We start from the raw sequence: 15,472 nt of genomic DNA on the forward strand, positions 1-15,472 counted from the left end.
CTTTTTGAAGTTAGCCAACAGTGTGTACAATGAATAGGAAAGGTAATGGGGTAGATGTAAAAATTTCCAGAGGGATCAATAGGAAAGAAATAGTGATAAATTAATAAGCAAAGGGCTGGAGTGAAAGCCAGAATACTTATATAAATGGATATAGGGATTTTAAATTAAATTAGCATTGGTGCCAGATCATACTGAGGAAATAGGAGAAAATGTGGAAGAGTTCAAACTTTAGGAAGTGGTTTACACACTGAATATATAATTTGCCATATTAACACGTTTTGGTAGATTTGAAAAAAAAACAGAAAATTCTGGAAATATGCATGAGATCTGTCAGCTTCTGAAAGAGGAGAGATTAACATTTTTAAATGTGGACACTAGACAATCTGCCTGACTTCAAATCTTCTTTTGCTAAATAGTATTCTAGCAATTCTTTGCTATTGTTTAGCAGATGAAGCACCATTAAACATACATGACATCTCATACCAATCAAGTTGTGGTCACCTCAGGCCAATGTCCTTATACCTTAGAGGCAACGTGCTTTTGGCTGCATTTAGCCAAATGTTTAAGATTAAATATCATGTGTCCATTTTTGTTGTTGGCAGTTATGTGACATTATGACAATTTAATTAGAGGACAAATGAAAGTTGTCTATTACCTGTCTTCATTATGATTGTATTTGCAATTAATTTGTTCTCTATCTCTACCATGCAACTATGTATCACTTTGGTTAATCTTTGAATGCTCTAATATATCTTGAGTGTCTAACTTAATGAAAATATAGCATTTAACTGTAATATGGTCAAGTTACACATTTAAGCAGCAGAATAGTGTTCTTACATACTAGTCTTCTTAACTTCTAATTAATCGCAGGAGCTCAGAGTAACAAGGCTTCTGATACAATACAACAGTACATAGAAGTACTCAACTGAAAAAGTCAGAGTCACATCGTTTGGAACCTTGATGTTATAATTGACATAAAGATGAGCACGTAACCACATTTGCTCCACCACAAAGCATATTCGTTTGAGCTTCAACAGTTGTCTTAGCTTTACTTCTGCTGAAATCCTCTTTGATCAGATTGATCTGATAGTGGCTGGTAAAATCATGAATGGCTGTGTAGTGTAAGTAGGGAAAAAACTGTCTCTATTTGCGAAAGAGAAAAGAATGAGAGGGCAAAAATCTGAAGCAATGTGCAAATGACTCCAAGGTGATGTGAGAAAAGTCTTTTTCACACAGTAGTTAGGGTATGAAATGCACTGTAGAAATGCGGCAGAGGCAGATTCAAAGCTTTCAAGAGGGCATTGGATGATAATTTGGTAGAAATGGAATGGAACGATATGTTAAAAATGCAGGAGATTGGTACTACATAATGGAACCAGTACAGACACAATGGGCCAAATGGCCCCCTTCTGTGCTAATCAATACTGTGTAATGTACAAAAGCACAATACTGCTGATGCTGACAATCTAAAATATAAACAGAAATGCTAGAAATGGCTTAGCTAATCAGGCAGTCTAGGAGAATATAGAAACAGAATTAATAATGTGAATTTTATTGCAAGCTATAGGACTCTGACTAGGACCCAGATTCAAAGCCCACATTTGCCATTACCAGTTTGACATTTTATTTCCAGAAAGCCCTGTTTAAGGACAAAGTTGAGCTTCTGATGTTACAGCCCTTTTAGAGGACCAATAATTCTGAAACCTCAGCAGTGACACTGGGAGAGCCAGATCAGAGACCTTGGGGTTAACAAAGGGAGTTCCCTTTTTGGATAATGGATGGAGGCTTGTTCGTTGTTACAGGGATTGATTTCCTTGTCTGCAGCACTGCCTTTTTCAGTGGACCCCTGAGCTGCTGGAGGGTCCTTGAAGCTGATATGGGCCTTTCTACTGTCTGCTTCTGCAGTGGGCAGACAGTTCCCATGCATGCCCACCTACTGCTTTCTGCTGGGAAAATTGCTTGGCATCAGGACAGTGTTGAGCCGTTCCATCAACAGATTGTTATTTTATTTGTCCCTCTGCTTCTACTGCTCAAGAAAGCTGATACTATTTAGCCTTAACAGTTCTTGTCGATGTCTTTTTGAAATAACTGGCAAAAGTTTGGGATGTAAGAGGTTTTAAGCAAGTACAGAAATAACGAAAAGAGGTTTGGGAAGGAAAGGACAAGGGAGAAGGCCTATAATAGGGTGCAAGGCAGGAGAGATTAAATTACAAAAGTATGATGGTACAACATTGCAGGATCATGGAATTTTGAAGAAGGAGGCCATTTGGCCACAGTGATCCCTGGCCTATCTCTGAAGGGTTCAATTAATGACATTATCCTGCCTTTTCCCATCACTTCTAATGAAAGTGGTGTGGACAAGGGTGCCATGGAGAAAATGGAGTGGGCTTTAGAGGACCCAAACAGCCTAATGTTACTCTTAATTTTTATGAAACAGTCTGTTTCGAATGCTGAAAGCAGACAAGAAGAAAAGTTGTGTTTGATGGTGAATGGGGTGAAAATGGCAAGGAATAATTAATTGAATACAATGGCTGGTGAGGACAGAACATGATTCTAGGAAGGAGGGTTAAAAAAAATGTGAGAACACAAATGCAGGCATATGCTGTCAAGCATCTTGTCATCCACAATGGAGAGGAAATCCTTGAATTAATAAAAAGGGAAGACATATCAGAAGCTCTGGTATGAAACGTGGTATCATCAGAACAGCTGCAACAGTGATGGGTAAATTGGAAAAATAGAATAGAACTAGCACGGAGAGAGGGTCAGAGGAAATGGTTGGTTTGAATTTTCAAAGTTTTCTGTCGGAATATCAAATCAATTATGGAAACTAAATATCTTCCCTTTCCAATTCAGATGACTTTGCCCCAGATCTTCTAGAAATTCAAGCACGTGAACATATATTGATAAAACTGGAAGCGTTTATCAAGAAAGAACTTGATGGTAAAAATATTATTTTACACCTTTAGTTATTAATTTACTAAACATATGCATAATCGACAAAAATCAAATTGCATGATCCAATCAGCTTTTCTACATATCTGAAAAATGTTTATCGAAAACAGCTTGCATTTTCTGCTTTTGATGTAATGATACTTCGTACGATATTGCACAAGCATTACAAAACAAGTATGTCACCTACCCACATAAGGAGATAATGGGTTAAATAACTGAGAGCTTGGCCCAAGAAATGTATTTTAAAAAGTGTGAAGCAGAGTCCAAAAATGCAGCTGAGGAATTCCAAAGTGGCTCAGTGGTTAGCAGTGCTGCCTCACTGTGCCAGGGACCCAGATTTGATTCTAGCCTTGGCCCTCTGTCTGGAGTTTACACATTCTCTCTGTGTCTGCATGGGTTTCCTCCGGGTGCTTCGTTTCCTCCCATAATTCAAAGACAGACAGGTTAGGCGGATTGATCATACTAAATTGTTCATAGAATTTAGAGATGTGAAATTCACGTAGATTGGCCATGGTAGGTGCAGGGTCACTGGGATTGGGTAGAGCTGGATCTGGATGGGATGCTCTTTGGAAAGTCATTTTGGATTTGATGGGCCAAATGGCCTGCTTCCACACTGTAGGGATTGTATGATTCAAAATTTGGGGCCTCTCTGAAGGGACTGACACCAATGGTAGAGCAATTACAATTTAGACAGCATTATACGAACGAGAACAAGTTGTTATGCCTGACATATTGGAAGGAATTAGTGCATTATAAACCAAAATTATTTTATGAAACATGTCAATTGTTTGTAGAGATGGAGATTGATTATTTTTCTTCCTGTACCTATTTAGATATATCACATAAATTGAAATACATTGTGAACACAGTTCCATAAGCTGTCTTTGTGCCTTCAGAGATTGAGACCTGATTAATAGGCATCATTCAGGGAGAGGTACATATTTGATAAATATAGTAACCTAGCCGCAGATCTACGACCTATGGCCTGTCCTGGTGTCATCAAATCCACAGGAATGGGAGACTAGCTATGGAAGCAGCAGGTCTTGAACACATGCCTGGGTGTCTCTCTCTCTCACACACACACACACACACACACACACACACACAGACACACAAACACACACACACACTCATGCCCCCCCCCACCCCCCCGCCAGCCCATACAAAGAAACGAGAGGGAAAGTCAGAAACCTCCTCTTTTCATCCTGCTTTACAGACATGTTTCTCTTTAACCTGAGCCTTTTGCAATCCAGGTATCTTACATTTCTTGGCACTTGCACCAGTAGAATGAGGAATTCCCTGGGGAGAGGACCGGGAAAACTGGCTCATACTAACTTCCCAAAAATCGAAGTCGGTATTTTTGAATAACACCTTGAAATTTTCAGTTGAGGGTTTTGAATGTATGCTTTTAGTTGAAATGTTCTGTTCCATTTTGATATTGTTACTGAAGTATCAAACAGAAGTGTCTATTTTTAATAAAAGTTGTTCTTGACATATTTTCTTACGAATTCTTAGCCAAATAGAGTCATAAATGTTGAAAACTAGCGGAACTTTATTAATGCCTACACTTCGTATTTGTCTATGAAGAGAGATTTGCTTAATTTCTCTTATTCATAATAATCATGCAATACAGACTCAAGTCTTCTTTTAATAACACAAACTATTTTGAGCTATTTATTATAAGAACTGCAATAGAAGGTTCAAATTCCACATGTACTTTGAATGGAGTTCAAGAACATGTTTTTCAATTGAAGAAAATTATTTGTAAATTTCAGTGCAGTGTTTTATTTTTCAGCTAAAGCAAAGCTCTGCTTGTTTGGGTCCTCCAAGAATGGGTTTGGTTTTAGACAAAGTGATCTTGATATCTGTATGACATTTGAAGATCAGGAAACAGCAGAGGTATGTTTATTAACTGATGTTTAGGACTTACCATTGAAACTTATCCAAATGCCTATTAAAGTTTGCTTTTTACTAGGTACCATGTACTGAGTGCACAATATCTTCGTGAAAAGTTCTATCAATGTTGTGTTTTACTCCACTCCCCTTCAAATTTGAAAATTGTCCTATCATCTTATGTTTTGTTCCTTCATGGGCCCTGGGCATCCCAGAAGTACCAGCACTTATTGCCATCCCTAATTACCCTTTAACTGAGTGGCTCACTCGGCCATTTCAGCAGGCAATTAAAAGTTAGCCTTATTGCTCTGGTTTTGGAGCTATTTGGATGGCAGATTTCCTTCCCTAAAAGACATTAGTGAACCAGGTAGGTCTTTACAACAATGGATGTAATTTTCACAGCCACCTTTACTGAGAGTAGCTTTCAGTTCATCCAGACATCCAGGTCTCTGGGTTACTAGTGCCATGACATTACCACTATACCTTCTCCTCCCCCAATCTAATCTGATTTGGAAAACTTCAACATGTCATTTTGACGGTTCAGTTTTTTCAAACTGTTCCTCAAAGTTAATTTGTGATACATCGGGAGTAATCATTTTCAACTATGTATCCTGAAGGAAAGAAATATTGCTCCTGACTTCTGTTGCAATGACAGTGAAACCTTCAGCATTTACCATCATTAGGCCATTGAGACTGACAGCAACTTGGACGTTTGGACATTGCCAGAACAATGGAAAAATCTGAAAATTGTAGGTGAAACAGGAACTTGGGCTTTCAGGGCAAATTGAGTGATTACAGACTCCTTAGAATAGGAGTTCCTCGAGACTCCTTGCCTCCCATGCAGTCATGAACTGTTTCATTATGACATTGTTCGTATTGATGTTTAAATCGGCAACAGATATAGGTTGCAATTGTTTAATAAGTTGTATCTGGGACTTTTACAGCATATAAACTTAATAACTACTGCCAAACTGCCTTAAAGGTCTGAAAAAATGAAATCTAAGTTTATGAATTGCCAAATTTCTCCACAAAATGCTCTTTCAATGTAAAGTAGTCATATACTTGTTTTATTATTTGAATATTTAAAATAAATTGGAGGATTTTAAATGCGTTAGGTTAGCTATTTGTGAGTTCTTCGAAATTGCTGAGGAACTGATAAGTCTCAGATTTGCAGCTGGGTAATATGGTTAACTTGCTACCATGTTTAAGCTGCTGTGTAATAATGGATGTTCCTAATCCAGAAATGCTCCATGGACAGTTTTCTTCATGGGCAGCAGCAATCACTCTTTCTTTGCCACTGCCTACAAAGCCCAGGATGTTCTTCCTAAGATTAAATACCAAAACCTCTCTCACCATGATTTTAATGGGCTATGACTAATGCATTCTGTAGTAACATTCATCTCTGCTACTGCAATATTTTTCTTCTCTTCCCTTTTTATTAGTCAGAATTTTAAAAAAATGTTATTTGCACGAAGTACAAGTGTCCATTAAAAACATGTTGCCTCTTTTGGGTTTTTTTGTTCCTCTTCTACTTATTTTACACTTACCTATAATTACCTGCAACTGCTAGCTATATTACGTAAATCCACTGACCAGAATCTGAACTGCATTTACTCTATTTGGTTTGCCTCTAATTTTTGGCTGAATTCAGTTTCTTTTAAAAAGTACTACTTTTGAACATAGTGTTTTACATGTGACTTCAGCTGCAAACAGCAGATAGTCATAGGGTCATAGAGATGTACAGCATGGAAACAGATCTTTCGGTCCAACCCGTCCATGCCGACCAGATATCCCAGCCCAATCTAGTCCCACCTGCCAGCACACGACCCATATCCCTCCAAACACTTTTATTCATATACCCATCCGGATACCTTTTAAGTGTTGCAATTGTACCAGCCTCTACCACTTCCTCTGGCAGCTCGTTCCATACACGTACCACCCTCTACATGAAAACGTTGCCCCTTAGATCTCTTTTATATCTCTCCCCTCTCACTGTAAACCAATGCCCTTTAGTTCTGGACTCCCCAAACCAGGAAAGGGACTTTGTCTATTTATCCTATCCATGCCCCTCATGATTTTGTAAACCTCTATAAGCTCACCCCTCGGCCTCCAACGCTCCAGGAAAAACGGCTCTAGCCTATTCAACCGCTCAAGTCCCCCAACCCTTGCAACATCCTTGTAAATCTTTTCTGAACCCTTTCAAGTTTCACAACATCCTTCTGATAGAAAGGAGACCAGAATTGCACGCATTACTCCAAAAGTGGCCTTACCAATGTCCTGTACAGCCGCAACATCACCTCCTAACTCCTGTACTCAATACTTTGACGTGGGCGGCACGGTGGCACAGTGGTTAGCACTGCTGCCTCACAGCGCCAGAGACCCGGGTTCACTTCCTGCCTCAGACGACTGACTGTGTGGAGTTTGCACGTCCTCCCTGTGTCTGCGTGGGTTTCCTCTGGGTGCTCCAGTTTCCTCCCACAGTCCAAAGATGTGCAGGGGGTAAGGTGAATTGGCCATGCTAAATTGCCCGTAGTGTTAGGTAAGGGGTAAATATAGGGGTATGGGTGGGTTGCGTTTCGGCGGGTCGGTGTGGACTTGTTGGGCCGAAGGGCCTGTTTCCACACTGTAATCTAATCTAATCTAAAATAAAGGAAATCATACCAAACACCACCTTCACTATCCTATCTACCTGCGATTCCACTTTCAGGGAGCTATGAACCTCCACTCCACGGTCTCTTTGTTCAGTAACACTCCCGAGGACCTTAACATTAAGTGTATAAGTCCTGCTAAGGTTTGCTTTCCCAAAATGCAACACCTTACATTTATGTAAAATTAAACTCCATCTGCCACTTCTCAGCCCATTGGCCCATATGATCAAGATCCTGTTGTGATCTGAGGTAACCTTCTTCGCTGTCCACTACACCTCCAATTTTAGTGTCATCTGTAATCTTACTACCTTTACCTCTTAATGCTCACATCCAAATCATTAAATAAATGATGGAAAGTAGTGGACCTAGCACCGATCCTTGATACAGATAAAAGTATACATTTTTCTTCACTTCTGTTGCAGGGTTTAAATTGCATCAAGATTATAGAGGATTTGGCAAGAGTGCTCAGAAAACATCCAGGTATTTCACAGCCTCATTAATATCAGATAAAACAGTCTTTAGAAAGAAAAGACGTTGTTCACCCATGTAAAAGAGATTAGTGTTGAAAAATGAAACATTTCGGACAAAGCACTCAAATAAAAGCAAAATGCTGCAGGTGTTGGAAATCTGCAACAGATAAAGTCTGCAGATCTAGCAGTGTCTGTGGAAAGAAACAGAGTTAATGTTTTTAATCCAGTATCTCAACAAAAAACCCCTACCCCTCACCACCACCATCCCTATGCAGGAATTTACAGACGTGCTCACACACACACGCACACACCCCTCCACGCACGCACAGATACCTCTCCATGCGCGCATGCACACACCCTCCATACACACCCTTCCCCCCACACAAACCCTCCACGTACACCCCACCACACACACACACACCTCCACACACATGCACGTGCACACACACCACCCTCCACACACTTATACGCACCACCCTACACGCGCACACCACCCTTTACAACATGCGCACACCTCCCTACACACATCCTATACACACTTGCACGCACACACAGCACCCTCCACGCACACACAACACCCTCCACGCGCACACACCACCCTCTATACACACACACTCTACCTTCCCCCCCTTCACATGTGTGCACACTCATACACCACCCTCCACGCATGCACACCACCCTCTACACATCACCGTACGCACACTCAGCACCCTCCGCGCACTCGTGCACACAGCACCCGCCGCGCACATAGCACCCTCCGCACACATCACCCTCCACACACTTGCGCGCGCACACACAACGCAACCCTCCACACGCGTGCACAGTCCACACTCACCACCCTCCACACAACCCTGCTACCCCATGCACATTGCCCCTGTAAGAATATGCATCCACAGATTTCCTTAGTATGTCAAACTCAATAAAAGTCCTGTCCCGTCTTATTGATGTGTACTTTACACATGCTGATTGGCCTGTTGTATTCCGAACTTGCAGATTTTTAGAAATTGATGTTACTTTTATTTTATTTATGTTGACCATAATTGGTAACAATGATGGTTGCTAATTTGAAATTATAATCATCAATTTAAACTCTAATCCTAGGCTTAAAGAGCATTCTGCCTATTACAACAGCGAAAGTTCCAATTGTTAAATTTTTCCATGTAAGAAGTGGCCTTGAGGGAGATATTAGTTTGTATAACACTCTGGTAAGGAAGACAACGTGTTAATTAAATGCAATATTAACAGACACTTTTCAGTAGACTTGTTTTAAATACACTGTTTTAAATATTTTGTTCTGGGACCAATCGTCTTATTCCATCAGATCTTTATTATCTGTCGTAGACAGTGTAAAAAGACTGTGTATTTCTGATTTTAACTCATTTCACGATTGTATTTTTAAAAATATTACGACCAACATTGCACAATTACTTTAGTGCTTTTTTTCATAAATATACAGCTTTGATTTGTTGAATCAATGATCTTTCTGCAGGCATTGCATAACACTGGACTTCTGGCCTCTTATGCAGCAATTGATCCCAGAGTGAAATGTTTAGGATATACAATGAAGGTTTTTGCTAAGGTAACTATACTTTTATTCTTGTATGTCGGAATTGATTAATGTTTGTGTCTCTATTTTTAGAGATGAAACTTTGAGATAGTTAATTGTATAACCTTATTCTGTGAATCTATTTTAACTTGATATTGTTTTAAAAATGATAGTTTGAACTTTGGAACAATGTCTTAGTATATTCTGAGAATTTGTCATGCCAAACTATATTTTGTCTTATCTTGATGCTAAACATGTCAGGTAATAAAAATTTGTTTCGTTTTGAATAGGTTTGTGATATTGGAGATGCATCTAGAGGCAGTCTTTCATCATATGCATATACCTTAATGGCACTTTACTTCCTACAACAAAGGAAACCACCGGTAATTCCTGTCCTTCAAGAGGTATGCAAGAATATACAAAGGTCTTCCTCAGAGTACATAGTTGTTTAAATTTACCTACTAATTCAAAGTTTTGTCCTCAAAGATTCCTTGCTCTTTCAGAGTAAACAGTCACTAATATTTCAGTTTTCTGGACATTTTTTTAAATGTCAGAATAGCATTGAATTGTATAGTAGATTGAAATAAGACATGTTTTATACACAGTTGAAAATACAGATAATAAATACAGTTTGCATTTTCAAAATTAAGTAAATGATCCATCAGTTTTAGTGTCCATAAAAGGCTAAAGATTCTGTTCATGTCTGTGTGTACAAGAAGTGAGTTCGTTTGTAGAATTACCATTACTTAACTGTCACTAATTTTCAGATATACAGTGAAACGAAAAAGCCAGAAAAATTAATTGATGGTTGGAATGTCTATTACTTTGATAAATTGGATGAACTGGTAAGTTATCTTAAATAATCATGGTTCTTTTTAAACTAATCATTTTTAGTTTCTTCACCTCAGTCAATTTTTATCCTGGAATAACCTCTTAGTTTTTGCTAAGCTCATCCTCAAATAAACTTTTATTTTGTCAAATACTGATGTAGTCTTTTCAAAATTTATTATTATAGAAAGACAAGTGGCCAGACTATGGAAAAAATAAAGAGTCTGTAGGAGAGTTGTGGCTGGGGCTTCTCAGGTTCTACACAGAGGAGTTTGATTTTAAAGAACATGTTATCAGCATCAGGCGAAAGGCTCTTCTCACAACCTTTAAGAAGCAATGGACTTCTAAATATATTGTTATAGAAGGTAAATCTTGCAAAGATGATGCATTGTCACTGACATGATACAATCTGATTTTAACTAATATTTAATAAGGTGTGCGCTGTGGTGTCTGACAGGATTGAGGGGGCATAGTAAATGCCCTTATCCTCATGAATACGGAATGAAGTTATGTGCATGCATTTGGGAATTTTAATTACCCAGTTGTTCAATAATTTGCTTAAGCAAAATGTGAAAGGGAAGAGTCCAAGTGATTGCAGTTATTATTAATACCTTCTCTTATGCAGCATTGAAGAGAGAATACTAAAACAAAACCTTTAGGTTTAAGATGAAGGTAAATTACTTCTTTTATAAGGTTGTGAAACTTTGGAATTCAACCCCCAGTGGGTTGTGTGTGCTCCATTGTTGAATTCACTTAGAGCTGCGGTAGATGGATTTCGAGGAATCTACGAATATGTAAAGTGGATGGAAAAATGACGTTGAAATCCAGTATGAGCCATAGCGGTGCCTGTGTTTCTCTGCTCTTGCATTCAGTAAGTTGCCTTGATTTCAGTGATCTGGAAGTGGTGTTGGATGTCCAGACAATAGTGACAGTGATATTACCAGATTAAAGTCAATTAGCTGTGTTACTATTCAGTATAGGGTGGCACACTTAAGGTGGTGGCACAGGAAAGAGACTTAGCTCATGAAGCTTTACATGGTCCCTTTTCACATACATTACTGTTCCCTCAGAGGTGACTACTTTTGACTGTGTGTAATATATAAATATAAGAAACTTATGGCTATCTCTTGATTACTGTGTGCATTTTTGTTCTCAAATGGTAGAGGATGTTGAGACCCAGAGGTGGGCTCCGGATTTACATCAGACTTGGGGAAACTGGAGCTTATTACATTACCTAAATTTAGGCTTCTGGGAGTTATGATTCCAATGTTTCAGGCTATACTCCAGTAGCTTAGGTTATTTGAACTGAATTCTCAGTGGAGGTCTGGCACTAATAAAAAGAAGTTAGAATGTGCAGTGAATATTAACTTACTAAAGGCCTCTAAGAGGGAGCTGAATTTGTTCCTTTAGGTAGAAGACAACTTGAATTATAGTAGCTAAATGGACCAGCAGTGATTAGTATTTTGGATCAGTGGTGCTGGAAGACCACAGCAGTTCAGGCAGCATCCGAGGAGCAGCAAAATCGACGTTTCGGGCAAAAGCCCTTCATCAGGAATAAAGGCAGAGAGCCTGAAGCGTGGAGAGATAAGCTAGAGGAGGGGGGTGGGTGGGGATAGAGTAGCATAGAGTACAATAGGTGAGTGGGGGAGGGGATGAAGGTGATAGGTCAGGGAGGAGGGTGGAGTGGATAGGTGGAAAAGAAGATAGACAGGTAGGACAAGTCATGGGGACAGTGCTGAGCTGGAAGTTTGGAACTAGGGTGAGGTGGGGGAAGGGGAAATGAGGAAACTGTTGAAGTCCACATTGATGCCCTGGGGTTGAAGTGTTCTGAGGCGGAAGATGAGGCATTCTTCCTCCAGGCGTCTGGTGGTGAGGGAGCAGTGGAGAAGGAGGCCCAGGACCTCCATGTCCTCGGCAGAGTGGGAGGGGGAGTTGAAATGTTGGGCCACAGGGTGGTGTGGTTGATTGGTGCGGGTGTCCCGGAAATGTTCCCTAAAGCGCTCTGCTAGGAGGTGTCCAGTCTCCCAAATGTAGAGGAGACCGCATCGGGAGCAACGGATGCAATAAATGATATTAGTGGATGTGCAGGTAAAACTTTGGATGTGGAGAGCTCCTTTAGGGCCTTGGATGGAGGTGAGGGAGGAGGTGTGGGCGCAGGTTTTGCAGTTCCTGCGGTGGCAGGGGAAGGTGCCAGGATGGGAGGGTGGGTTGTAGGGGGGGCGTGGACCTGACCAGGTAGTCATGGAGGGAATGGTCTTTGCGGAAGGTGGAAAGGGGTGGGGAGGGAAATATATCCCTGGTGGTGGGGTCTTTTTGGGGGTGGCAGAAATGTCGGCGGATGATTTGGTTTATGCGAAGGGTGGAAGGTGAGCACCAGGGGCGTTCTGTCCTTGTTACGGTAGGAGGGGTGGGGTCTGAGGGCAGAGGTGCGGGATGTGGAGGGCATCTTTAACCACGTGGGAAGGGAAATTGCGGCCTCTAAAGAAGGAGGTCATCTGGTGTGTTCTGTGGTGGAACTGGTCCTCCTGGGAGCAGATACGGCGGAGGCGGAGGAATTGGGAATACAGTATGGCATTTTTGCAAGAGATAGGGTGGGAAGAGGTGTAATCCAGGTAGCTGTGGGAGTTGGTGGGTTTGTAAAAAATGTCAGTGTCAAGTCGGTCGTCATTAATGGAGATGGAGAGGTCCAGGAAGGGGAGGGAGGTGTCAGAGATGGTCCGGGTAAATTTAAGGTCAGGGTGGAATGTGTTGGTGAAGTTGATGAATTGCTCAACCTCCTCGCGGGAGCATGAGGTGGTGCCAATGCAGTCATCAATGTAGCGGAGGAAGAGGTGGGGAGTGGTGCCGGTGTAATTACGCAAGATCGACTGTTCTACGTAGCCAACAAAGAGACAGGCATAGCTGGGGCCCATATGTGTGCCCATGGCTACCCCTTTGCTCTGGAGGAAGTGGGAGGATTCGAAGGAGAAATTGTTAAGGGTGAGGACCAGTTCGGCCAAACAAATGAGAGTGTCGGTGGAAGGGTATTGTTGGGGACGTCGGGAGAGGAAAAAAAAGAGGGCTTGAAGGCCCTGGTCATGGCGGATGGAGGTATAGAGGGTTTGGATATCCATGGTGAAGATCAGGCGTTGGGGGTCGGAGAAACTGAAGTCTTGGAGGAGGTGGAGGGCGTGGTTGGTGTCTCGAATGTATGTGGGGAGTCCCTGGACTAGAGGGGATAGGACAGTGTCGAGGTAGGTACCTCTTGCAAAAATGCCATCCTGTATTCCCAATTCCTCCGCCTCCGCCGTATCTGCTCCTAGGAGGAACAGTTCCACCACGGAACACACCAGATGGCCTCCTTCTTTAGAGACCGCAATTTCCCTTCCCACGTGGTTAAAGATGTCCTCCAACGCATCTCATCCACATCCCGCACCTCCGCCCTCAGGCCCCACCCCTCCAACTGTAACAAGGACAGAACGCCCCTGGTGCTCACCTTCCACCCTACCAACCTTCACATAAACCAAATCATCCGCCGACATTTCTGCCACCTCCAAAAAGACCCCACCATTAGGGATATATTTCCCTCCCCACCTTCCGCAAAGACCGTTCCCTACGTGACTACCTGGTCAGGTCCACGTCCACCCACTCTCTCCCATCCTGGCACCTTCCCCTGTCACCGCAGGAACTGCAAAACCTGCGCCCACACCTCCTCCCTCACCTCCATCCAAGGCCCTAAAGGAGCCTTCCACATCCATCAAAGTTTTACTTGCACATCCACTAATATCACTTATTGCATCCGTTGCTCCAGATGTGGTCTCCTCTACATTGGGGAGACTGGACGCCTCCTAGTAGAGCGCTTTAGGGAACATCTCCGGGACATCTGCACCAGTCAACCACACCACCCTGTGGCCCAACGTTTCAACTCCCCCTCCCACTCTGCCAAGGACATGGAGGTCTTGGGCCTCCTTCACCGCTGCTCCCTCACCACCAGACGCCTGGAGGAAGAAAGCCTCATCTTCCGCCTCGGAACACTTCAACCCCAGAGCATCAATGTGGACTTCAACAGTTTCCTCATTTCCCCTTCCCCCACCTCACCCTAGTTCCAAACTTCCAGCTCAGCACTGTCCCCATGACTTGTCCTACCTGCCTATCTTCTTTTCCACCTATCCACTCCACCCTCCTCCCTGACCTATCACCTTCATCCCCTCCCCCACTCACCTATTGTACTCCATGCTACTTTCTCTCCACCCCCACCCTTCTCTAGCTTATCTCTCCACGCTTCAGGCTCTCTGCCTTTATTCCTGATGAAGGGCTTTTGCCCGAAAGGTCGATTTTGCTGCTCCTCGGATGCTGCCTGAACTGCTGTGCTCTTCCAGCACCACTAATCCAAAATCTGGTTTCCAGCATCTGCAGTCATTGTTTTTACCCAGCAGTGATTAGTATTTTAAGTATGGCAGCATCCTGGAAATTTGAGGGTTGGAGAGGAATTTTTCTTTAAATTATTTCCAGAATTTGGCATTTGATTTTTGTCTCTCTCCACCTCTCCCAGACTGTTTGACTGTACAGTTGATTAAAGTTTGTGCTGTCTTATGTACAGATGAACAGTCTGCATGACCTTGATCGCATAGCAATGCCTCATTTTGATCAAGTATATTTTCTTCTTTGAACTTTTTTTGATATTGTCAAATGTATGTTGGATTTCTAAATTTTGGTTGCGTTGATTATGAACAGAACTAAGTGTTCTAAAGATATAATCAAAAGATTTTGTTTGTAATAGATCCATTTGACCTCAATCACAATCTTGGAGCTGGATTATCTCGAAAGAGTAAGTTGCATTTTGTCTCCTCTTGAAAAGTTTTCCATATTGCAAATATTGTCCAATAAATAGATGGTTGCTCTTTGTTATTCCAGTGACAAATTTTATCATGAAAGCTTTCATCAATGGAAGAAAGGTTTTCGGAACTCCAATTAAATTCATCCCAAAACAATATCCTACAGTTATGGTATGTTGTGCATTTTGTCCTGAAATTCATGTATATACTTGATATCCTTAACACCAATCTTGCTTATTATAGTATTTTACTCGCCTGGTTTGGCAAGGAAAATAACTTTCTGTATATGCAAATTGATTAGGTGGCTTTACTTTTATTTTG

The 15,472-nt window shown here is 41.6% G+C and overlaps 1 protein-coding gene and 1 long non-coding RNA gene across 7 annotated transcripts in view; one reads left to right on the forward strand and one right to left on the reverse strand.

Annotated features, from left to right (window-relative positions):
• The window catches only part of LOC122561459 (terminal uridylyltransferase 7-like), a 90,111-nt gene that overhangs the window by 48,220 nt on the left and 26,419 nt on the right, over window positions 1–15,472 (forward strand). For all 6 annotated transcript variants that reach the window (XM_043713205.2, XM_043713213.2, XM_043713220.2 and 3 more), the window contains 10 exons: window positions 2,854–2,940; window positions 4,748–4,851; window positions 7,916–7,973; window positions 9,065–9,168; window positions 9,453–9,542; window positions 9,800–9,913; window positions 10,277–10,354; window positions 10,525–10,702; window positions 15,097–15,144; window positions 15,231–15,322. In XM_043713205.2, coding sequence (XP_043569140.2) covers window positions 2,854–2,940; window positions 4,748–4,851; window positions 7,916–7,973; window positions 9,065–9,168; window positions 9,453–9,542; window positions 9,800–9,913; window positions 10,277–10,354; window positions 10,525–10,702; window positions 15,097–15,144; window positions 15,231–15,322 — 953 coding nt within the window. The remainder of the gene's footprint in view (window positions 1–2,853; window positions 2,941–4,747; window positions 4,852–7,915; window positions 7,974–9,064; window positions 9,169–9,452; window positions 9,543–9,799; window positions 9,914–10,276; window positions 10,355–10,524; window positions 10,703–15,096; window positions 15,145–15,230; window positions 15,323–15,472) is intronic.
• The window catches only part of LOC148151914 (uncharacterized), a 59,000-nt gene that overhangs the window by 10,054 nt on the left and 33,474 nt on the right, over window positions 1–15,472 (reverse strand). The gene's annotated exons all lie outside the window — the stretch shown is intronic.

Source organism: Chiloscyllium plagiosum, unplaced genomic scaffold, assembly GCF_037043375.1.
Source record: "Chiloscyllium plagiosum isolate Xiang-an unplaced genomic scaffold, Cpla_swu_hap1 HiC_scaffold_2, whole genome shotgun sequence".
NCBI lineage: Eukaryota > Metazoa > Chordata > Chondrichthyes > Orectolobiformes > Hemiscylliidae > Chiloscyllium > Chiloscyllium plagiosum.